Below are 25,474 nucleotides of genomic sequence, written 5' to 3'. Positions count from 1 at the left end.
AGAGAGAGAGAGAGAGAGAGAGAGAGAGGGAGAATGGCTCTGTGAAACTATTTTTATTTTATGAAACAACTATGATTCTCAAATATTATTTTACATGAATTAGACCTCATGGCACAAAATAATTTTATATCAATACCTTGCAATAAGAACTCACCTCCTTTGCCTACAAGGTCAGCCCTAGTTTTAAAAGTCTTATACCATCAAAGGATAATAGAAAGAGAATACAAACTTAATAGAAGTTTGAAGGTGAATAGTGAAACTGACTTTAAATGTTTTCTGCGGTACACTCTAAAGTATGCAAAGTTAACTGTAAAAGCATCTTTATCAGTTGACAGCCATCCATTTGCTTGCTCTGTTACTAGTTTTCTAGTTCTCAGTATGTGTGCTTTACAGAGAGGAAATATTGGTTTGCTACCTTTAGTAAAACAACACTTTAATTCACAGGTTGAGAGTCTTCAATCAGTTAGAAGATGAACTGAATTCTCATGAGCATGAGTTATGTTGGTTGAAAGACAAAGCTAAGCAAATTGCTCAGAAAGATGTAGCCTTTGCACCTAAAGTTGATACAGAGATAAATCGCTTAGAGGTCACCTGGGATGATACCAAAAAGCTAATTCATGAAAAGTAAGTCAGAAACTTCTCAGTTTTTGTTTTTTAACTCCTCCCTATTTTGTGACATTGGGCCATGCCTGGTGATTTGCATGGGTGTGATCAAGCATTGAATATCTTTTGCCATCTGTAGTATTCTGTGTCTTTCGGTAACGATAAGAATTTAGTCCTACAGAACGTGACTAAGGAGGCTGCTCTGAGATAACAATTACATGAGAAATTCAATGCTGAAACGCAGTTGTCAAGTTACTAAGTGCGACCATGAGAGTCTTAACCTCCTGATTTCCTCTTTATTCTGTTTTGTTATAGTTGTTTGTAACTGAGGTATGACTGACATATAGTAATATTCACTCTTTTAAATATATTCAGATATGCTCAATTGATTTTTTAAAAAGGCAATTTGATGAAGAAAGAATAATAGTCTTTTCAGTGAATAGTCCTGAAACAATTGGGTATCTATATGCATTAAAAAAATAATAATATATCTACATAAGTTTGAGTTATCCAGAACATATATTGCATCTTTGCTTATTATTGAAGTCACAGATTTTATTTGAATGGCTGTGTGCATTCTTCATTCATGAGGATATTTGGGACATTAGAGTTAAGTAAGATCGACCAGCACTCTTTTACCTCGGTAGGTATAGACAGGGCTCTCTCTTTCATCTATTAATATGTGTGTATACATCAGGTCCAACCATAGAGAACTCTCCCCTCTCCTGATACCTGACAATAAATGATGTCTTTTCTTTGATCATTGCAGCCAGGGCCAATGCTGTGGGCTTATTGACTTAATGAGAGATTATCAGAACTTGAAGTCAGCTGTATCTAAAGTTCTAGAACATGCCAGCAATGTGATTGCAACCAGAACTACTATAAAGGATGAGGAGGATCTTAAATGGGCCTTATCCAAGGTAGTAATTCAAAATGTATTTATTTTAGTAGAACACTTTATTAAACGTGTTTTTTTTACTCACACTGTATTTGCTATACAAATCTTGTCAGTATAGTTAGATGTAGATAATTCATGCTAACAAGCTCAACTTTTTTAAAAAGTTCTGATATCCTAGGATTCTAGCAATTCAAGAAAATTAGTATATATTTGTACAGTTTATTAATATCCCTGGTTTCTGGATCAGGTCATCCAATAATTAAATTTTGGGGAGACAAATGGTTTTAAACTCTTAGCATTGATGATTTTATTAATTAAGGAAACATTTATGTTCACAGCATGAAACTGCCAGGAACGAAATATGTAAAGAGCAGAAAGAATTGGATGACTTTACCAGTAAAGGAAAACAGTTGTTATCTGAGCTGAAAAAAATTCACAGTAGTGATTTCATCTTGGTGAAAACAGACATGGAGAGCACTATGGACAGATGGCTGGATGTAAGCTCATCACCTTGGGTTCCATGAATAGTTTAAACATTCACATTTCTGAATCTCATTTTGGGGCAAAGGATTATTGAGAGATGTAAATTCCATTTTTAACTTTTAATGCTAAATGCAAATATAATATTCTAAAGAAAAGTAGTGTTCACATAAATTTTAGAAATAGTAAAAAAAAACTATTTGCTTTATTTTGTTAAAACTTATTGGCAAATTTTCTAGAATTTTACTTGACAGCTTCAAATGTAACAAATTTATAATCTGCCTTCTCAAGACTCTGGAATTATGAATAAAAATAAAAGAATAATGTATAAACAGCCTATAGACTATTAACCAAAATGTATAATAATTTAAAGTAAGAAGACGCTTTAGCATTGAAAATCATTGGCCTTGTAGTTTATATCCTTGGGTTTTAGTTCCTGCTCTGTCATTTACTGGCTCTGTCAAGTGACTATAGCACAGGTCACTTGATCCTTCTGGAACTCTACCTCTCAATTCATGCATATTTTACACTGTTTTCCAGCTCCAAAAATCCAGTGATTCTGTTGACCTCTATTATCAATATCTAGGCTCAGAATTTAAACCTATAGTGGGTTCCCTTACTTAAGCTAAGTCACTTAAGTTAGACATCGATATTTACATACTGTAATCAAATAATCTGGGGACTTCAGAAGACCTTATAGTCTTCTACTTTTAAAATGATATTCTTATTATGGGAAGAATATTAAGCAATAATACTATAAGCATGCAAAATTGGTTAATCTTCTATATATTTACTTATTCTATAAATATGTTCAAGCCTAATTATGCCCATTTTTATGTATCATCATTACAAATAAAAGGGCTTATTGTATTACTTTAAAAAATACTGCCCTATATGGACCCCTATCTTATAGAATTCAACCTTAGAGTGAGTTATATTACAGTAGACCTGTTGTGATTACTTTTCCAATTTACAAATAAAAGTCAAATGTTTTAGAAATTCAACCAACTCTCCCAGTGACAGAAACAATTTATATAATAGCATTTACATAGATTAAGTTCAGTGCACTAGTCAGTTTACAATAATTTTTGTAAAACTTGGCTTTCTGATCAGATTACAATTTTCTGATTAAGGAAGGATTGACATTTTTAGTACTTCGGTGGGGCAAAGAGCATTTTTTAAAGCCTCAGACTGTTAATGATTTGACTTTGATTTTCTCTTCCAGGTGTCAGAGAGAATCGAGGAAAACATGGATCGGCTGAGGGTAAGCCTGTCCCTTTGGGCTGATATTCTCTCGAGTAAGGATGAAATCGAAGGCTGGTCGAACAGTTCTGTCCCTCAGCTGGCGGAGAGCATCAGCAACCTGAACAACAGCCTCAGAACAGAGGAGTTCCTGAAGGAGTTTGAGGTAAGTGAGCTACACCTTCACATGGGAGCTGGTGATGTATCATTGGCCAGAATACGAAAATATTGGTGTCCTTTTTTAAAAGTTCATTCTTTTTTTAAAAAAAATATCTTTATTGATTTCAGAGATGAAGGGAGAGGGAGAGAGAGATAGAAATAATAATGATTAGAGAGAATCACTGATCAGCCACCTCCCACACGCCCCAACCAGGGATAGAGCCCACAACCCGGACACCTGCCCCGACCAGAATCGAACCGTGACCTCCTGATTCACAGGTCGATGCTCAACCAACCACTGAGCCATGCCGCTCTTTGAGACACACAGGAGTATAATAAACAATCTTAACTATCTTTTGCTATTTATTTGAAAGTAAACCTACAATTTTTCCATTCATCTGGGAATATGGCATCTTCTTACTGAAAAACCAAATTGAAAGTGATTGTCATTCAGTAATATTTAGTATCTATTTTTTCTCCATTCAAATTAAATGTTTACTGAGGCCCTAACCGGTTTGGCTCAGTGGATAGAGCGTCGGCCTGCAGACTGAAGGGTTCCAGGTTTGATTCCGATCAAGGGCATGTACCTTGGTTGCGGGCACATCCCCCGGAGGGGGTGTGCAGGAGGCAGCTGATCGATGTTTCTCTCTCATCGATGTTTCAAACTCTCTATCCCTCTCCCTTCCTCTCTGTAAAAAATCAATAAAATATATTTTTTAAAAAATGTTTACTGAGTAGTTACCCTACACTGAGCACTTACGCTAGGAGCTGGTTTCCTCCACTTCCTTTCCAGAAACGTAAGGAAATGGAGATGGGAGTGTCACAGGCTTCCACAGAAAGTGGCCTTTCTAAAGTTCGAGTCACTAATTTATTTTAACCTCCTTTTATCCCCATTTTTCACATTCACTTATTCATTCACTCATCACATTCTTAATGAGCACCTAAAATATGTCAGGCAGTTTTCAGGCTGGAAATATAATAGTGAAACATACAAAGTCTTTACCCTCATGGTATTTACATTATTTCCATTACAGTATATATGACATGCACAATGACAATCAGTAATAGGGCTATGGTGAAAACTGAAGCAAGGGAAGGGAAATAGAGTGACAAGAGATAACTGGTTTCACAAAGCACACAAGTGACTGTACTCTTAGTGAGGGAGGGACTGTTGACCATTGTATGCTTGGGTGCCCAGCACTGTGCCTGGTATAGATGTGGAGTATGACAGATGTGTGAATAAATTACTATAGTCTGACAAAATATATAGTAAAATCATCTGTATTACCTACCTAAATTATTCAGCTGGGTTTGACCCAAAGAACATTCGAGAGATTATTCCTATTCCTAAGGGCAAACAGAAGTAGAGGAGAGTATTCAGACTAAAAGTACAGTCAGGGAAGGGCACCACAGTCCCTTTAGTTATCTTAGATGTTAAATGACCATTACAGCTCAAACTGTATGTGGCATGTGCTGGAAGAGGGCTTGTACGTGCTAGCAAAAGTCAATTATTATATTTTCAAAAATCTTGCGAGCCCGTGTTAATCACAACCATTATTAAAAATTTAATTGTGCCCGGCCAGCATGGCTCAGTGGTTGAGCATCAACCTATGAACCAGGAGGTCACAGTTCCATTCCCAGTCAGGGCACATGACTCGTTGCGGGCTCGGCCCCCAGTAGGGGGTGTGCAGAGGCAGCCGATCAATGATTCTCTCTCATCATTAATGTTTCTATCCCTCCCTCTTCCTTCCTCTGAAATTAATAAAAATATATTTTTAAAAATTTCAATGTAAGTAAATTACAATTAAATTAAATCTATTTTAAAATGAAGGTAATGAACACTCAAAAGTTAAACCTTCCTGGCTATTATTCCCCTCTGACTGCTGCCTGGGAACTCGAGCTGACATTCGCTCTGTCTTTCTGGTGGAAATACTGCAGAATGGTGCACTGCTGTGGAGCTCCTCCAGCACCATGTGCGTGACTCATGTTGTAACTCTAAATGGTGGTGAAGCTACAAATCAGGGCCTTCTCTGGGAGAGCCAGTCGTTAAACCCACATACAGTCTACTCCCACCCCTGACCTCTGGGGTTCAGGGAGCCAGCGGGCATCAACCCTATGTTCATAGGTCCAGTGCAGTCACTCACAGAGATGGCTTTTCTGTGGCTGACTGTGGCACACCAGCTCATAAACTCAGAGAGCTGGACTCAGCCCCGTGCCTGAGAATGTCATGCTGCTGCAGAGCAGGAAATGAGCTGGGCGTGTGGGTATGATGCCTTCATTGTCCAGCCGGTTTCTGGAAAAGGCCAGTGGGCCTGGCAGATAGTTCATCACATCTTACTGGGTAAGTAAATTACCTTCTGGATTGAAGGCACCGGGAGGTTTGTTAGTGTCCACAAAGCACCAAAGCACGATATTTAACTATCCTTTTGTGGGCCCCAATGACTAATGATGTTTATAAATGTCTAATTTGTTCAGTAACAATTCTTTGGTTATTTATCCTTTCTTCCTTCCTCTTTTAGTCTTGGTGCAAAAAAAAAAAAAACAAAAAAAACACCAACAAAAAACAAACAAAACAATAAGGCACGATATTAGACATCAATCTTCTAATTAACCTGATTTCTGTTTTCACATCGTTTAAATGTTTATTTGAAAGGTTTCTTGTGTGTTACAGATAGCCAGCTGTTATTAGGCGCTTCCAATGTGTACTGGCTTGGCAGTGCTTCCTCAAGAGTTTAATGTTGCCATGGTAACCAGTGATATCAATGCTAATGAATAAATGGCAGTTAGTTGTTAAAATTCCCCACTGACTCAAGACTTTTGGTTAGTGGTTAATTTTTTCCAGGAGCATTTTTCTTCCCCAATAAAAGAGAGTGGGAAGAAAGAAAGTTCCGCACACTCCCTCACATCCCAAGTGCAAGTAAATGGTGACATTTTTCCATATTCCTAACTAATGACAATGATCAAAAAATGAAAAAGAATTTTTTTTTTACCCTAGCTTAATGTTGGGGCATTTTGACAGTTAACTCTTGAAATTATTAAATGCCAAATATATCATGTGAATGTTTGGATTAGTCATGCTTTTCCCCTTTGTCTTATACTTGACAGTCTGAAGTTAGAAACAACGCATTGAAACTGGAAGACCTTCATGCTAAAGTGAATGACCTAAAAGAATTAACGAAAAATCCAGAAACTCCATCAGACCTTCAGGTAAGCACTCAGTTAGTTCTGTAATAACTGCTACCTGCTAGACTCTCCATCTCAAAGAGTATTTCTATTCTCTAAGTATTTGTATATTAAAGTATGGGGCGCAGCTACAGTGTTTTGGCCAGGTTCAAGCCTCGGACTAATGAAAGGACAGGGGCCTCTCATTGCCACGTGCAAGTCCCAGCTGGAGAGCAGGGCCCTCCCAGCACAATCATAGCCAACGGCTGTGGTTGTAAGCTTGAGCCTATGGTCCGAACACGTGGCTCCACGTGCCTTGTGCTCAAGTTCAGGTGCATGTAGTTGAGTGAGGTTGGAGCTCATGAGAATGCTGTAAACAATGTGATCACGCCCCTGCTTTGCCTCGTGGCATCTGCTATAAAATAAAGACACGGCTTGTGGGTGCTGGCGCTGTCTCCTCATCAGGGAGCAGCATCCCACCGAGACCCAGCTTTCATTCTCTTGTCTGTCTTTTCTCAATCCTTTCACCCCCCCACTCAGGGTCACTGAACCAGGCTGAGCTGGCATGGCACATAAGGCGCCCTAGGGCTGAGTATGCCATGGCCGTGCCGGCTCCCCACATTAAAGTGCGTATGTTTTGATTGTTTTGAGTGGCCTGCAACTCTATGTCATCTGGGGTGAATGGCAGAGTGTGACCTCCGGCCCAGAGGTGAATCATAAGAGAAAAAGAAAGGAGAGCGCTCCTGTGTGACAGCTGGGGTCATCGAAGAAAGCCTTCTGGGGGAATGGCAGGCCCCGGAGGCAAGAAGTTATGAGATGCCCACAGGCTGCAGACGGAGAAAGTGAAAAGCCAGAGAAAGGTGCATTGCTTGCATCTAGGGCCCTTCACCGGGCGGTCACAGAAGTGAGGGGAGTCTCAGAAAAACCCACAGATCAAGGCCTGTGAGAGGAGAGAATGGGAATGTCACCAGGCTTAGAAAGCGTAGATGCCAGTTCCCTCCTCACCTCCTGCTTGCCCAGGCCTGTGAGGTGGGGAATAGAAATAAAGTGAAAAGAGACAAAAAGCGGCACCAGGCCCCTTTCTCCACTGTGGGCTTCCTGTTTGCGGCAGATCTGAGCAGGGGCAAGAAAAAGCCCTTAACTTTAAGTTTGATTTGAGTTCAAAGTCTTGATTATTAAATGGTCCTGATTGTTTTTGTTGTAGAATTGAAACTGTTTGCGGTTTATCTTAAGTCCCTTTTTTATCTGTGGTCCAGAGAAATCAAGGCCCTCCTGAAATAAACCACCTAGGAGCAGAGAACCAGCCTCCCCGAATACTTAGAGTGGGAGACAGAAAGGAAAGTGCTTTAGGATGAAATCCTATGATGGGGGTGGGGGGTGGGGGCGCTTGTCCAAAGTAGTGGTCACATCAGGACAAAATGTGTGAGTGCTTCCCAGGGAGAATGAGGAGCAGGTTTTCGGTCACCTGCTTGGTAACCCGGCGTGAGTCTGGCTGTTTTTGAGATGTGATTGTGTGTATCCCCTGGAACCTCAGCCAAACTGCCACTTCCGCGTCTCATGTTAACTGTACGCCTTACTCTTTCCATTTGCCGATCACTTCATCACTTAAAATGTTTGGCAGCGTGTGCACACTGATTTTCCGTCTTAGAAAAATTGGATGAACATCCATGGTTACCCTTATGTGGTTTGGTTTGGTTTTTATGATTAAGCTACACATCCACGGAATTCCCAGTAAAGGAGTGTCTGGTTTTCACAGATTTTGATGAAATCCTGCTTTATGTTTTATGTTTAGTTTATAGAAGCGGACCTAAGGCAGAAACTGGAGCACGCCAAAGAAATTACCGAAGACGCCAAAGGGACCTTGAAAGATTTCAGGGCTCAGAGCACACAAGTGGAGAAATTTATTAACGACATAACAACCTGGCTGGCGAAACTAGAAGAGTCCCTGGTGAACTGCGCCCAAACTGAGACTTGTGAAGGGCTGAAGAAAGTAAAGGTAGGTAACCAGCTCTCATTAACTGGTTATACTTCAGTGGGAATATTAGTTCTCCTGCTTTGTGATGGCTAGACTCAAGCCTTAACCTCTGCTCTCAATCACCCGCATTAACACAGGACTCAGCAAAGTAAGTAATGGGTAAAGAACAGAAAGGAAAATGAGTCATCTGAAAACAGAAAGCACGCATTGCTATAGGGCCTGCTCACAGGCTGCTATTTATTATTATTATTATTAAGGGGGTGACATCCATAGAAGTGTTTGAATGTCCAGGAATTTTCAGACTTGAATGCCAAATAGTTTTTCCTCGCTTATTATTTTTATTGGTTAGTATGACTGCTTTTATCTAGAGAGAGATATATTTTTTAATTGCGAAAACATCTCACTTTTATGTCAGTATGTTTATTTTCATAGATGACATTTCTGATCAACTCTCTATCAAGCTTATGAGTTGAGTTTTCAACAAAAAATGATATGTTCTTTTTCAGCATATTATTGTTTTGCTGTTCTTGAGACTAAGGAAGTATATTTTTAAATTAACTACTTGTGCCTTTTTTTGTGGCCTGTGACCCGTATGGCCCACTGAAGAATGTGAACTTAGGAGGGTGATTGCATTTGTAGTTCCTAATCAACTGATTAAACCCAAGCTCATGGCTGGAATCCACAAGGATCAATTCAATTTGCTTAAAATGCTAGACTCTCACTCAAATCCTAGCGGCCTCTCAACAGCTGTTTGCAGTTGTTCCCAAGGAGAACTGGGCAACATTCTCCAAGAATCAACACAGAGATATCACAAATATTCAAAAAACAATCCCACACAAATGTATACATTACTGAGTGGATTTTGATAGCATCCGTTTCCAGAGGAAGTGTCATCGTGGAATAGGTGGCATATTTTTCTTGCACCTGATAACCATCCTCCATGGCACACTTTTATTCTCTAGGAAATGCAGAAAGAACTTCAAAGCCAGCAAAGCAACATCAGCTCCACCCAAGAAAACCTCAATAGCTTGTGCCGCAAGTACCATTCGGCGGAGCTGGAGCGCCTGGGCGGGGCAATGACGGGCCTGACCAAGAAGCACGAAGCTGCCAGCCAGCTGTGCTCCAGGACACAGGCCAGCCTTCAGGATTCTCTGGAGAAACACTTCCATGGTGAGCTCCCACAGGCCTGTGCATGAATAGTCTGTTTACAAGAAGGAATTCGGACCAAATGCTGTGTAGAAACTGCCAGCAAACGTTTGCAAAACTTTCCGGAAGAATATCAAGTTAAATTCACTTGGGCATTGAGCTTTGGGCAGTGGAAGTGTCATGCGTGTGCCCTCACCATAAGCAACATTCTCCCTTTCTCCTCGGGGAGGTAGGAGTCTGCCGTTTTGATGATTCGGAATTGCATCTAGATTTTCCACATATAGCTCATGTGTGTGGAAATTACTGCCACTGCTATGAGGGAGTGATAGTCAACCTAGGTATTAGGAGAGAGCATGAAACAGCAGCATGTAATTTAGGAAAGTGCCTGTCCTATGGATGTGCTGGACTCAGTTTCCCACACGGCTGCCTGTGCTCTGACGTGGACACATAATGACAGTGCTCAGGTCAGCTTAGCGGAAAGAGGAGAAGGTTTCTCTTTGTGCCACAAAAATGGCTTTAGCACCCCTAAAGTATTTCTCCACTTGCACTCTTCCGGAGTCAGGCAACTAATTATTTCTTTACCAAAATAAAGAGACATAAGGGGAAATCGGACATTGAAGGAAAGTGAATCTCTTTACAGTCTTTTCTCTGAGACAATTTCTTGATTCTACTGTGAACAGGCATGGCTGTAGATCATGCTGTGTCGTATATGTCATATTCTAGATTATTATGATCTTCCTTCTGGAATGTTTTGGAAGGCACAATGCAATGGGCTGAAGGCCAGAATTAATTCATGGTAGCTCATTCAATGTTTTGGATGCATTTCTCATTCATGTTCTTTCCCAAAGAGTCCATGAAGGAATTCCAAGAATGGTTTTCTGGAATAAAAGCAGCAGCAAAAAAATCATCAGACAGAACTGGTGACAGCAAAGTTCTAGAGGCGAAGCTTCGCGATCTTCAGGTACGAACACTGGTGTTGCCTTTTCTTCTTCCCCAAACTACACTCAAGTGCGATCGGGTCAGACCTAAATCACCTCTCTTTCCAAATCTTTTAATCTTATTCAAACATTTCTTTTTCCTTATCAGAATTAGATTTCTTGAGTGATAAGGAGATAAGCAATATGAAAAGTAAGCTGAAAAATCAAGTTAGAGCTGTAGAATTTCTAGATCCCCTTCCCCTCTCTTTTAGCCTATTGACTATTTGGAATTCACTCTAAACTAAACCTAATTTTAATTTCTATAGCAGTAAAAACATAAACAGTGATATCTATTTCACGTTACTATCATGGAGGAGTTTTAAAAAGAAGACACCACTGACATCATGTGTGCTTTTTAACAACCTGTGGTCTAAATTTGGAACTTAGAAATATTCAAATCAAAGCAATAGATATTATAGATTGTATAGGTTTTCCTCACTAGGAAAAAATGTATGAATTCAGGAAAGAGAAGGCCATTGTGAAGCAGAGTTAAAAAATAATGGATGCAAGACTAGATTCATACTGAGTTTTGGCTTTGTTTTTTAAGTAGCGAATCTGAACAAAGCATTGTATTAAGTATTGTAAAAATAATTTTTAAAAAATTAATAGAAACATGCGGATTTTGTGGCCTAATGGGTGATGACAATTATGTAGATAACTCATTCGCTGTCAGAGTAGGAAGAGTGTCATCATACAGGAAGCTAGTTTCCCAGGAGGCAGGGTGACTGCAGATGTGGAATTGTCCCCTTTAAGGCCTGAGATGCAGTGAAACTCCACAGAGAAAAGTCTGGAACTCAGGGACGAGGCAGGACTAGCATAGCAGTTCTTTTGCTCTGCCAAAGCCAATGCCCGTGCATATGGTCTTCCAAAGAAGTGGTGCACACCAAGCAAAGAAGGGAACCCAAGTCAGGATGTGGTGTGCAGGGCGGATCAAAGGAGGAGGGATAGAGGCAGCTAACCAGTTAGAAGACATCACACTAACCATGAAGAGGTGGAGCCTGCACTAGGTTGGGATGGTGAGAAAGGAGAGAGACTGAGGACAAGACCTTGGTAAGAACATCCTCCTTCCCAGGTTGGCATTGTTCCCAGTGGGTCCTCAGTGGTTCCAATGCCTGGCTGGCCCGTCCTCAGGGATGAGCCTCGATTATATCCAGTTGCAAATATCATTCTTACTCCAGCCTTGTCAACGGCTGTCTTCCTTTGGCCCCTGTTTTTCTGCTCTCGCTCTACTAGCTCAGCTCAGAGTTGTAATTAGTGCTCCCATGCACCAGGGTCTCTGAACGATAGCAAATGTTTTATATTACTTTTATTTCCTGAAACAGACCATTTTGGACTCGGTCGGTGATGGGCAGCGCAAGCTTGATGCTGTGACTCAGGAAGGACAAACGTTGTATGCACATTTGCCTAAACAAATGGTCAGTAGCATTCAGGAGCAGATTACCAAGGCAAATGAGGAGTTTCAAGCATTTCTGAGACAATGCCTCAAAGACAAGCAGGCTCTTCAAGACTGTGCTCTGGAACTTGGGAGGTAGGTTGTTTTGATGCAGGTAGATTTCATCCTGTACAGAATGTCTTCAGGGACTTAGAGAAAAAAAGCCATTGAGAATAAACAAATCTTTGAAATTGTGAGTTTAAATGTAAAGCTTTGACCTTAATTACAGATTCATACTGGGACAATTACTGACTGCTCGAACTATGATGGCATCACGTGGTTTGATTTTCTACACAGAAAATAAAGGAATAATACACACTAGTATCTGTGAATGACATGAATTCATACATTTTTTTTGGTCTGTTTGACTAACTCAAGATATTAGAGCTTTGGCATCCAGGTTTTATATTATCCAAGTCTTTTTCTTGAGTCTACTCCTGCTGGGTTGGAGTCATGGCAGAAACACCTCTTGTATTTATGTGAGTCAAGAGTCCAATCAGGAAGCTAGGTCAACATGGGTGAATATAGAATAAGAAAGGGGGGGAAACCTTGTTACTAGGGGGAAAACTATGTCAGTATAATCAAAATGCCTTTCTGGTAGTGGAGTAATTTGCCTGATTCTTATCCAGGTTTCTCAGAGAATTTACACTGTTTTCAAAACTTAGAGCCCTTGCATTCTGGTGCCATATCAATATCCCATAGGATACAAAGACACAAAGAGGACGTCCCCTTTTTCTCACAGGGCTTCCACAGCCTCCCTTATCCATTGACCCCAATTCAGGGTCTCTAGTAAAACCCAAAAAGTCAAGTGCATGTTGCAGGGGAATGTAATCTTGCTGGTAGTTACCACCTATGATTACCAGGTAATCAATTCAGTTTGATAGGGTGATTCATTTCTGCCCGGATTGCAAGAGAAATTTTCATGATTTGCCATTTTGTTACTGAAATAAGCGATCGTTTGAATGGGCTTATTGTTGAGTTTCCTTCTCCTTGAAAATTCATGAAAACGTGATTGTTGTAGACATTGTGACCTCAGCTATTAGAATGTATTTATTATAATGATAACCTAAGAATTTCTCTATGGTGTTTTTCTTCTCTTTAGCTTTGAGGACCAGCACAGAAAACTGAATTTATGGATCCATGAAATGAATGAGAGGTTAAGCTCAGAAAACTCAGGAGAGAGTAAACAGCACATTCCTGAGAAGAAAAACGAAGTTCATAGGGTTGAAATGTTTCTGGGTGAACTCCTGGCTGCCAGGTATGGTGCAGAAATGGAATTGGTCCTTTCCCCACCAAGAACTGCGTGTTTGTCTGGTTGGTTGGTTATTGGGTGGGGTTGGTAGGTTAGTTGGTTGGTTGGTTTGTGGTTGTGCTTGTTTTCATCCCTTAATGTGTAAAATACAAATGATTGTGCAGGGTTTTCTCCCTGGAGAGAGCATAGGGATGGAGGTAAGGGGCTGGTCTACAGCTTTGTTACACCTCCCTTCGTTCAACAAATTGGATAGGACACTCATTTCCTGTATTTTTTTATATTAGCCTTTATCATTGTGGTGGTGATGATGATGATGATGATGATAACACTTTCTTCTCAGAGATTATTGTAAGGATATAAGGTGATTAAAAGAGATTATTCATTTACAAAAAATAATGCTATAGATCCCAATTTCCATATATTCTTTATACATTTCAGCCTCTGGTCCCATTTCTAATTCACCTCATTCTCACAAAATTCTTTGTAAAACAAGAGGGATGGTCATTAAGTCTGGCTGTCTTGGAGGTTCCCCTTCTCCTTTACAGTATTTGCCTCTTCATTGCTTTCTAACTGACCAAATGATTCTGGACCCTTTCCCAGGCCAGGTTCTCTGGCCTGACTTTCAGGATGTTGCACCCTAAATTCATGCTTCACTCCTGTCATTTTCAGTTGCTTCATTGAAATTCTACCTTTGGAAAGGGTAGTGCAATTTGACCCAAAACTCTTTAACTACCCTCTTAAAGAGTAGATACAATCATCTGTGAAGCAATAGAGGCTAGCACCAGCCTGCTTCATCAGACAAATTAGCAGCAGTGATCAACTAAGTGAAAACTGCCTAATTCAGATTAGACCCATTCCCTGTTTCCACCGAGTCTTCTTTTTAGTCAGACATGCTGAGTGCCCCTAGTCCTGAAAAACAAACATGCAAACAAGTGCACAATAGAACCCATGCTAACAACTACTGCTGGTGTGCTCGTTTGATGACTATTCTAAAATTTCCCTGGAATGCTCGGGCCCCACCTCTGAGCTCTTACCAAGGGATAAACACTTTGTTGACTCTGTGTACTCCAGTCCTCTACAGTGAGTTCCTCAAGGCCAGGGACCATCAGGTCTTTATCATCTGTAGATTGCCATAGTCTATAATGTCAGAAAAATCCTATATAATAAAAGCCTAGTATGTTAAGTGCGAAAAATGAACAAATCCTATATAACAAAAGCCTAATATGCTAAGTGCCTGGTTGTCCGGTCGGCCATTCACCCAATCAAAGCGTAATATGCTAATGATATGTTAGGGCTGTTCAACCGCTCATTATGACATGCACTGACCACTAGGGGACAGACAGTCGACCTGTCGACCAGTTTCTATGATATGCACTGACCACCAGGGAGCAGATGCTCCAACCAGTAGGTTAGGTTACTGCTGGAGTCTAGCTGGTTGGGACTGAGCGAGAGAGGCCAGATATGCCCTGGAGACTTCCCACAGTCCCACCCTGGCTGGCCAACCTCCCATGTCCCTCCCCTGCCACAATCAGCCATAGGTGGGGTCCCTCGGCCTTGCCTGCATCCTTTTGCAATCCGGGACTTCTCGGGGGATGTCAGAGAGCTGGTTTCAGCTCGATCCCACAAGCCAGGCCAAGGGACCCACTGGTGCACGAATTTGTGCACCAGGCCTCTAGTAGAATATATTGCCGAATTAACAGAATAATAGTATCATTCTAAATATATAACTTTCTGCAAGTTACAGTGCACTTTTTGTGCTTTAAAATCTTGACTCTTGTCTAGATACAATATAACATAACCTACTTCTCTCCTCCTTCCATATTGTTCTTGATCTGATATTCCATGATCAGAGCTAAGAGTCCTTAGTATATTGGTTCCCAGTTTCCTTCTAACTGGCTACTCTGTACACTCCCAGTGAGGGTCACTCAGGTGCTTAGCTGGGTCACCTGACTCCTCTCACCTGCTTGTCATTTGTTCCTCTGTTGTGGTTGTTTTTAATCATAATATTTCTAGTACACACATTTTGGAGGGATGCTCTCCATTTTTTTAAAGTACCCTAAACTTGAGACTCATTGAATTTTTATCATCCATTTACCAATTCTTCTTGAAATAACAAGTGGTATCTATTCTCTTGAATTATTATTTAACTCACATCATTGCTTACACTACCTTCTTGTCTGATCAAACAGATTACCAGAATAAAAATATGTACTTTAGAGTAGATATAATATTGTATAAGTCACATATATCTCACAGAAACCTATAAGGATGCTATTTACATAATAGCTGCTAAGTAAAATAAAAGAGGCGTCATAGGAGATACATTATGTAGCCTTTTTCCACTACTCGCAATAGTTTGTGTTCAGACAACTGCTCTCCCCCTCCTGGTTTCCCAGGCATCTCCTGAGAACAGTGCTGATCTGAATTCAGAACCTGTCAAACAGGATGAAGCCTACCCAGCCACAGGTGGTTATACTTTCCCTGGAGCTAATTTACATAACTCCAAGCTGAGATGAGCAGGGCACCTGAGATACAAGAATGACACCCTTAAGCACTCATAAAATGGCCTTTTGAAAGAATCATTGCCTTTTTGTTCTTCTTTTTTTTTTTTCATTTTATCTCTGCCAAACATTGCACTGGTGCTAGGACATGAGATGATTGTAATAGCCCTGGCTTCTAGAAGGAAAGCCTGTGGATTGAGACACACAGGGTGTGTAGGAGGCTGCAGAAGGTGCCCAGAGGAGGAGACCTGCCCTCCTCACCCTCTCCACCCTCTCCCCCCTCTCCCCCCTCTCCACCCTCCTCACCCTCTCCACACTCCCCACCCTCTCCACTCTCTCCACACTCCCCACCCTGTCCTCAGTTATCATGATGCTTCGCAGGGATGCGATGCCTGCCCTGAGCTGTGAAAGGGGCAGGTAGACCGGGAGCAGAGGAGAGCAGAAGGGTTCTCACAGAGGAGCCTCCATGTATGTATAGCAGAGGGTTGGGGGCGTTTTGGCAAGCTGCTCAGGGTTAGAGCATTCAGTAGGAGTGGAGAGATGCCGGGTGGCCTGGAGGGGCAGGCCAGGCCTTTTCTGAAGTGAATTCCTTGGCATACACTGGGCTTGGATCTAGGTACTGCATGGGTTCAGTCAGGTCCCCGGATGTGTATTAACTACCTTTGGAGAAACCATAGGAGAAGCAGGTGGCCAGGGCAGTCTCCAGACTCTTCATTTTACTTTATTTTTTTAAATATATTTTTATTGATTTCAGAGAGGAAGAGAAAGGGAGAGAGAGAAACATCAATGAAGAGAGAGAATCATTGATCGGCTGCCTCCTACACACCCCCTACTGGGGATCAAGCCCACAACCCGGGCCTGTGCACTGACGGGGAATCAAACCGTGACCTCCTGGTTCATTGGTTGATGCTCAACCACATTCCCCATCCTCATAGGTCAGCCTGGCAAGGCTCTTCGTTTAAAGGCGTGTCAGCTGTGAGCTCTTGCCTGTTGAGCGCTCCAACATCAACAATCCTCTGTGACTCCCCGGCGCTGGGAGAGTCTAGCTGATGTTGTTTTCTGTTGTCTTCAGAGAGTCCCTGGACAAGCTCTCGCAGCGCGGGCAGCTGCTCAGCGAGGAAGGCCACGGCGCCGGGAAGGAAGGGCGCCTGTGCTCCCAGCTGCTCACCAGCTACCAGGGCCTGGTCAGGATGACCAAGGAGAAGCTGCGCCGCTGCCAGGCGGCCCTGCAGGAGCACGAGGCCCTGGAGGAGGCCCTGCAGAGCATGTGGGCCTGGGTGAAGGGCGTGCAGGACAAGCTGGCCTGCGCAGACAGCACCGTGGGAAGCAAGGACACCCTGGAAAAACGGCTGTTACAGATACAGGTACACCCCTGTGCCCCAGGGCTGATGCGATTAGACTCACAAATGGTTGAGTCGGGTCCCAATCACGCTGTGAGCCTCTCTCTAAATGAGGGTTAGGTGAGCGAAATGGGGAAATTGGGCAAAAAGGACTCGGAGGGGATGGTTTTCCCTCTTTGTAAAGGAAAGGAATATGTTTGTTTTAATAGCTCTAAAATATATATATATTTTAATTTTGTTTAGTAAATATTCAGCAAACATTATGAAATAAATACCTCGTTTACTCCAAGCACTATGCAAGTTGCTGGGCATGTGAAGATAAAAATGAGTCCTGCAGGAGTTCAAGTCAGTGGCAGGGACCAACTGCAAATGTTACAGGCCGTGCAACATGTATGTGGGGCCGTGATTGAAGGCAGCTGGGGTGGGGAAAGTGCAAAGGAGACCACCACCCAGCCTGCAGCCAGTGAAGGTGACCTTGAAAGACAGGCATTAGTCAGGCTTTGAAGGTAGGGGACTGTTAGGCTTTTAACAAGCGTGTTTTCATTTTCAAAATAATTGCTTTTTACTCTGAAACTAAGTTTCCCAGTAAAGTTACAATGCTTAGGCAAGTAGTCCAAAGTTTTCCAAGAATTTAAACTGGAGTTAATCTTTACTCCCAGATTCTCGGGTTGCTAATATTTAATTAAAGTTTTATATTGCGGTAGAGTCCAGACATTGTTGTTGTTTTTGTTTTCATTTTTTATTTATTGTTAACACTATTACAGATGTCCCCCATTTTCCCCTCTTTTGCTCCCTTCCATCCACCCCTACCCCCGCCTTCACCACATCATTGTCTGTGTCCATGGGTTATGCATATAAGAATACATGTTTTTTAATTAATCGCTTCTAGTCCCCCCCACCCCCTTCCCCTTCCCCTCTGAGATCTGTCAGTCTGTTCCAGGTATCCATGCCCCTGGTCCTGTTTTGTTCATCAGTTTATTTTGTTCATTGCCTTTTCTTTTCTCTGTTTTTAAGTCTTTGTTGTTGAAAGCATTACCTATGTCCCCTTTTCTTTTTAAGGTGAGTAAGGTAGTCCCTACCTTGCTTCTCAGGGAAACGATTGTTTTTAAAACTATCAGAAGCCCTTACTATTTCTGCTGACCTGCATTCCCTCTTCTTACTAGGACATCCTCCTGATGAAAGGGGAAGGGGAAGTCAAGCTGAATATGGCCATTGGCAAAGGGGAACAGGCCTTGAGAAGTAGCAACAAAGAAGGTCAGAAGGTGATCCAGACCCAGCTACAGACCCTTACAGACGTGTGGGCCAACGTCATGAGCTCCTCCGTCCACGCTCAGAGGTACAGAGTCCAGTGCAAGTGCTTAATCGCCTAACAAAGCCCCGTGGCTTAGTGAAATGAGGGAGCGGTGCCACGCCTCCTGCAGTAGAGTGACCACGCATGTGATCTTAGCTAGTTGTATGCTTGCCTGTCTTCGCCTAAACTGTATTTTCTCTAATGGCAAAGACTGGTTTTGTTTGCTTGCTGTGTGTGTGTGTGTGTGTGTGTGTGTGTGTGTGTGTGTGTGTAATATTTACATCTCCCATAATATGTCAATGGAATTTGGCACACAACTTGAACTCAGTAAAATAGATCCTTTTAATTCATCAAAGCAATGATATGTGGTCTTGAATAAATTTAATATATTTTCACTTTTTAAAGAAACATAAGGGAAATTAAGTCATGGGCAACTGTGGAGCTTAAGTATAAATCTTTTTCTCAACCCCAAGTAATATCACCCCCGTTGGGGTTGTGGAACTATGGGGGGAGGGTGTTTGATTATCACAGGGATGGAGCATCCCTGGCATTTAGTGACTGAGCCCAGGAGAGCTGGTGCCCTCCAATGCGTGGGACATTCTCACACAAGCAACAGTCAGCCCTTCTGCCCAGGATGCCTGCGGAGCTCTGTTGAGTAGCACTGCCCAGGGGCTGCTGAGAAAATAGAGAAGATGCTGGTCGTTACAATAGGCGATGTTGTTGCTGTTGTATTTATGAGTGGAAGATTTTCACCTTCCTCCTTCCCTCAAAGTACCCACAAGTAATCTGGCTGGCTTGTTGGACAAATGATTGTCAGTCAGAATTATATTAAAATACATTCCAGGAGCCATATTCTGACAATGATATATACTATTAGATCACCAAAGAAGTGTGTGTTCACTATGATCAAAATAAATAGACAAGTAAAAGATTAAAATTCATAAAACAAAATAAAAATATTTGCCATCACCCCGTGCAATGTAAAAGTGGACCATGGTTTCAATTAAAATGTGAGAGGTTGTGTTTTTGTTTTAGTTTGGTTTTTTTCTTTAATATGGAACATTTGTAGTAACTCCCAAAGTCTGCAGAATTTTGAATCTTAGTAATAGCTCAAACTGGTCAGTAAAGAAAAAAACTTCAGATCCCATGATTCTATTTTTTATATAGTAGATCAAACTTCCCAATGCTTGCCAATAAGCTAGCTTTGTAAAAGTGAACAGGAATATGGGTGAATATTTTTCAGATGTTAGAATAAAATGTTAAATACAAAAAGTAGATTCAAATCTTTGATTCTTTGCTTTTAGCAAGAAATTAAATTTGACAACTACATATTGAGCAATAGCAATGTTCAAATGACAGAATAAAACAAAACAAAGTACTTTTTACCCTCTAAGTGCTATGAGGCCAGGGTAGGGTACATTCCAGAAAACTCTGACTCATGTAGTGTTGCTAAGATGTTGTGAGACTGTAGAAGAAGGCAGGGCCCTGGGTGGCTTCTGGGGAGGTGAGATTGATTTGGAAACAGTTGGAAAGGATAAGAATGCTGGCATGTATGATGAGGTTCCTACTGATGAAAAATAAACAATCTGAGCCCTGGTTGGTGTGGCTTAGTTGGTTGGGCGTCATCCCATGCACCGAAAGGTCACTGGTTCTATTCCCAGTCAGGTCACATGACCAGGTTGCAGGCTCAATCCCCAGTAGGAGGTGCGCAGGAGGCAGCCAATCCATGTTTCTCTTTCACATAAATGTTTCTCCTCTCTCTCCCTTCCCTTCCTCTCTCTCAAATCAATAAAAACATTTTTTAAAAAGAAAGAAACAGTTTAAGCAAATGCTGCAAGTACATTTCCTATAGATATGACTCCAGGATTATAGGATTTTATGCAAGGGAGATTGGGAGAGGTCACTGAAGATGAGTTTAGAATAGTTTTAGAGCTGAATACTTTAAAATTCAGGATGCCAGCCTGGAGAGCCTTTTACTTGACTATCTGAAGAGCTATTTGGTTGACTATTACATTTGTGATTACATTTCTTATATAATAAACTAGAGGCCCGGTGCAAAAAAATTTGTGCACTCGGGGGGGAAGGGGGGGGGTCCCAGGCACAGAGCAGGGCAGATCAGGGGGTTGGGGTGCCTTCCCCTGTCACGAACAGAGCAGGGCATATAGGGAGGTTGTGGCCCCGCCCCGTGTCACACACAGAGCCGCAGGGCAATCAGGGGATTGGGGAGCTCCCCCCTATCAGGCACAGAGCAGGGCAGATCAGGGGGTTGGGGTGCCTTCCCCTGTCACGAACAGAGCAGGGCATATAGGGAGGTTGTGGCCCCGCCCCGTGTCACACACAGAGCCGCAGGGCAATCAGGGGATTGGGGAGCTCCCCCCTATCAGGCACAGAGCAGGGCTGATCAGGGGGTTGGGGTGCCTTCCCCTGTCACGAACAGAGCAGGGCGGATAGGGAGGTTGTGGCCCTGCCCCCTGTCACACACAGAGCCGCAGGGTGATCAGGGGGTTGGGGAGCTCCGCCCTATCAGGCACAGAGCAGGGCTGATCAGGGGGTTGGGGTGCCTTCCCCTGTCACGAACAGAGCAGGGCGGATAGGGAGGTTGTGGCCCCGCCCCCTGTCACACACAGAGCTGCAGGGCGATCAGGGGGTTTGGGCGCTGCCCCCTGTCACGCTGATCCAGTGCCAGGAGGCCTCGCGGCTCCGCTGATCCCAGTGCTGGGAGGCATATTACCCTTTTACTATATAGGATAGAGGCCTGGGGGCCGGCTGGTTTGCCCTGAAGGGTGTCCTGGATCAGGGTGGGGGTCCCCACTGGGGTGCCTGGCCAGTCTGGGTGAGGGGCTGAGGGCTGCTTTCAGGCTGGCAATTGACTGAAGCTCCCAACCGCTCCTTGTTTTCTTTTTTTTATTCTGGGCCAGCTTTAGCTCTGGCTCTAGCTCTGAGGCTTCCGCTGCTATAATCGAAACAATGTATAACTCTAGCTCTGAGATCCCGGCTGGCTGAAAGCTGATTTCTGGGGTTTTGTTTAGCTACTACATTTGCAACATAGTACATAGTTTCTTAGAGTTGTAGCTCAGAGGCCGTCAAGTCAGGCGGGGGTTGGAGTCCGCAGTCACTGCAGCAAGCAAACCTCATGTTCGCTTCCAGCTGCCTGGCTGCCGGCCGCCATCTTGGCTGACAGTTAATTTGCATAAGGATATGCTGATTAGCCAATGGGAAGGGTAGCTCGTACGCCAATTACCATGTTTCTCTTTTATTAGTGTAGATGTATTTAGCCTTCATTCCTTCATCCATTCAACACTAAACATTGTGCATCTATATCCGTATGTGAAAATCAATCTAATGATATTATTTAACCAGAAAGATTACCCTAAATTTTAAATTCCAATCAATAAATAATTGCCATATGGTTTTAATGAAATAAACTGAGTCCAAGATATATATTAAATAAAATTTGCTCAGTCAGCGTGGCTCAGTGGTTGAGCATTGACCTATGAACCAGGAGTTCATGGTTCAGCTACTGGTTGGGGCACATGCCCAGGTTGTGGGTTCAATCCCCAGTAGGGGGCATGCAGGAGGCAGCCAATCAATGATTCTCTCTCATCATTGATGTTTCTATCTCTCTCTCCTTCTCCCTTCCTCTTTGAAATCTATAAAATAAAAATAAAATTGAATTGATGCCCCAGTGCTGATATTTAACAACACAATTCATAAATTTGCCTATTTATTAAGACAATTAGCATTTGGAAGACAAGTCTCCAGATGCATATATGAGTACAGCATCTTACTTACATTTTGACATGGATTCACTTTGGTTTGAAGAAACTGTGCGGCGGGTCAGAAAAGCAGTGTTTCTTCCTGCCCTTAGATGCAGCGCCCTCACCACGTATAGTGGCGTTCAGCAAGACAGCTTGCATCAAGCATGTCAAACTCACAGCCCGTGGGCCACATGCCTCATTTATTTGGCCTGTGTTAGCCTTTGAGTTTGACATGCTTGGCTTACCTGGATGCCATGCCTTCCTAGTTGGTTTCCAGTAGAGCTGTCAAGATAACTTATTTTTCTAATAACATTAATCCCAGCACTTTAGAGGCTGTGATTAGCCAATGGAATGACTACCTGGAGTGGAAACACCAGTTGGAGCAGTGGATGGAATCCGTAGACCAAAAAGTGGAACATCCCTTGAAACCGCAGCCAGGTCTGAAAGAGAAGTTTTGCCTTCTGGACCACTTCCAGTGCATCGTCTCGGAGGGCGAGGATCACGCCGCAGCCCTGCACCGCCTCACTGCCAGGTCCAGGGAGCTCTACCAGAAGACTGAGGATGCGTCTTTCATGGAGACGGCTCAAGAGGAGCTGAAAACACAGTTTAATGATATAATGACCGTTGCCAAGGTTAGTGCTTTATATTGAAGGAAAAACTTCAGGGTCAGGTAAAGAATAGCTTATGGGTTACATTATTGGGGAATTTGCTGCTCTAAAAACTATTTGTACAATATTATATGAAGATAATTTCTCACCTATGGATGTCCATGCATTTTTCCTTTCTGCAATCTTGGCCTTATTTTTTATTCTCAATTTTATGATTTTTCTCCACTTAGAATGTTAGTCAACCCGTTTTCTTTTTCTTTCCTTTTTTTTTTTGCAAAATTGTTGAGCTTCAAATATCAGTGTTTAAAAGTTCTTTACAAAAAGCCAACACAAGTCATTTCTTTAATAATAAGAAGAGTTATTATAATAATTATTATTAAGTGGATGATTAGTGAGGGATGTTAGTCAACATTCATTAAGCATAGATTTTTATGCAAAGCTAGACATAAGTAAAATTATAGAAAAATTGGTTTTATCCTCAAAGTCTTTTAGTCTAGTTGAGATTTGATATTTTCATTTTAAGATATTAAACACAGAGAAAATTCAAGAATAAGAATGAAGCCCTGGACGGTTTTTCTCAGTGGTTAGAGCACCAAAAGATCACTGGTTTGATTCCCAGTCAAGGGCACATACCTTGGTTGCAGGCTCAATCTCTGGCCCCGTGGGGGAGGCAACCAATAGATGTGTCTCTCTCACATTGGCCTCTCTCTCTCTCAATCTCTCCCCCCCCCCCATCCCTTCTATTCTCTCTAAAAATCAATGGAAAATTATCCTCAGATGAGGATTTAAAAAGAATAAGAACAACATCTTCCTTGATGATTAAGAGACCAATATCAGACTGTTGTCTTGTCTGATTTCATATCCTCTGCCGTGAGGGCCGCTGAGTCGCCTCTGCTTGTTTCCTAGGAGAAAATGCGGAGCGCGGAGGAGATGGTGAAGGACCACCTCCTGTATGTGGACGCCGTGCAGGAGTTCACAGACTGGCTCCACTCGGCCAAGGAGGAGCTTCACCGCTGGTCGGACCCGTCCGGAGACTCGTCCGCCACCCAGAAAAAGTTGTCTAAAATTAAGGTCAGAACGTGGACAGATACCATAACTTCTCTCTCTCATTGGTGCTGGAGTCTGACATGCCTGTGATAAAGATCCTATAGATTAGATTGTGTTCATTAAAATGTTTCCTTCCTGTTTTCTGGTGGTTGGTGTATATGACCTTGCACCTCAGGAATTCTAAACATAAACAAGAGGGGGGAAAGGAATTCAAGACACTTTACACTTTGAACAAAATGAAACGTTGTCCGTGTATAGTATGCTCCTGCATGCAAATGTGCTGCTTGCTGTGGTATGAGACATCCCAGTATGCGCCAGCTTGGAGCCGACAGAATCGGATATTATTTCCCAGCACAGTAGAAGAAAAGTTTATATAATAACTTAGTGAAAAGTTTAATAATAACTTGGAAATGTCATTCTAGATGTTTTGTTCTGCTTTCCCAGCCAACAGTACAACAGTATAATGAAAGACGGTACTTTAAAGGATATTAAAATTATCACCTATAAGGACAACTTAAAGCAAAAAATTTCACACCACTCAGAGAAGTAGAGATCTCCGTGTATTTTGGTTCTTTCTAGTGGCTTGTATAATACATGGCAATGATTTGCCCCCTGTGGAAAACAGTAGATTTTAATCTAAAAATTAAGCAATGATGAAATCCTGAATGGTTAAGTTTTAGATGAGGAACCAATAGTGTAACTGTGGTCAGGAGTTTAGGACTCAAATTGTGTTCCTTTTTGTTTGTTTGTGTTTTTAATAATTCTTTATTGTTGAAAGAATTACATATGTCCCCCTTCTTCCCCCATTGGTCCCCTCCAGCCCACCCCTGTCTCCCCTCACCCTCACCCCTGCTCCCAGCCCCAGGCCTTCAGCACCCTATTGTCTGTGTCCATATATGCATTCAAGGTCTTTGGTTGATCACTTCCCACCCTCCCAGCCTCCCCCACCTTCCCTCTGAGATTCTGCACTCAAATTTTGTTCTAATGTATAGAGATCAGAACATAAAAATCATAAATGCAATAAATGATGATAGCAGTAATAACTATATTTTGAAGATTTACTTCGAAAGGCTTATCTTTTATAAATCGTATAGAACCTTTTAAATGTGATAATTACGTAAAGGCACTTTTTTAAGTTTCTATTATCTGTGTGATCCTTTAAAATACTTCCTTGGCACATTTCTCAGTAATGTTTTAATTCACTCATCCATCCATCCATTTGTAAGCTTCCGCCTTGTGAAAGAAGGTGAAAATGGGGTAGAGACCCTGAGCAGAGCACAGTCCTGCTTCAATCCTTGTTCACTTATCTGTCAGCTTAGGAAGTGATTTTAACCTGTGTGCTGCAAGAATTTTAAAACAGGCAACACCTGACTATGTAGTCCGGGGCACTGACCTCTTTTCCCTTAGGTTGTCAAATAATGAAAAGTGACAATAGCCAACACAATAGCCATGCAGTGGGAATGATTCAAAATTGTATCTATTTTCTTGTCAGATTGGCAAAAAAATTAATATATTTTTTGGTGTGCCGCCGCATGTTAGTAATTAGTTTTTGTGTGCCATGAGATGCAAAAGGTTGAACACCGCTGGTGTGGGAGGAAATATG

General features: G+C 42.1%; 1 protein-coding gene across 1 annotated transcript in view; it reads left to right on the top strand.

Moving 5' to 3' along the window:
- Nucleotides 1-25,474, top strand: part of SYNE1 (spectrin repeat containing, nuclear envelope 1) — a 407,398-nt gene that overhangs the window by 173,279 nt on the left and 208,645 nt on the right. The window contains exons 41-54 of the mRNA XM_014532125.1: nt 445-624; nt 1,373-1,523; nt 1,840-1,998; nt 3,207-3,389; nt 6,488-6,589; nt 8,337-8,540; nt 9,482-9,689; nt 10,514-10,626; nt 11,965-12,170; nt 13,177-13,332; nt 16,900-17,191; nt 18,331-18,503; nt 22,539-22,848; nt 23,731-23,895. Of these exons, the coding sequence (XP_014387611.1) occupies nt 445-624; nt 1,373-1,523; nt 1,840-1,998; nt 3,207-3,389; nt 6,488-6,589; nt 8,337-8,540; nt 9,482-9,689; nt 10,514-10,626; nt 11,965-12,170; nt 13,177-13,332; nt 16,900-17,191; nt 18,331-18,503; nt 22,539-22,848; nt 23,731-23,895 (2,602 nt within the window). The remainder of the gene's footprint in view (nt 1-444; nt 625-1,372; nt 1,524-1,839; nt 1,999-3,206; nt 3,390-6,487; nt 6,590-8,336; nt 8,541-9,481; nt 9,690-10,513; nt 10,627-11,964; nt 12,171-13,176; nt 13,333-16,899; nt 17,192-18,330; nt 18,504-22,538; nt 22,849-23,730; nt 23,896-25,474) is intronic.

The sequence above is a fragment of the Myotis brandtii genome, unplaced genomic scaffold (assembly GCF_000412655.1).
Source record: "Myotis brandtii unplaced genomic scaffold, ASM41265v1 scaffold847, whole genome shotgun sequence".
Classification (NCBI taxonomy): Eukaryota; Metazoa; Chordata; class Mammalia; order Chiroptera; family Vespertilionidae; genus Myotis; species Myotis brandtii.
The sequence above is the reverse complement of the archived record's forward strand: the minus strand, read 5'-3'. Positions and strand labels throughout refer to the sequence as shown.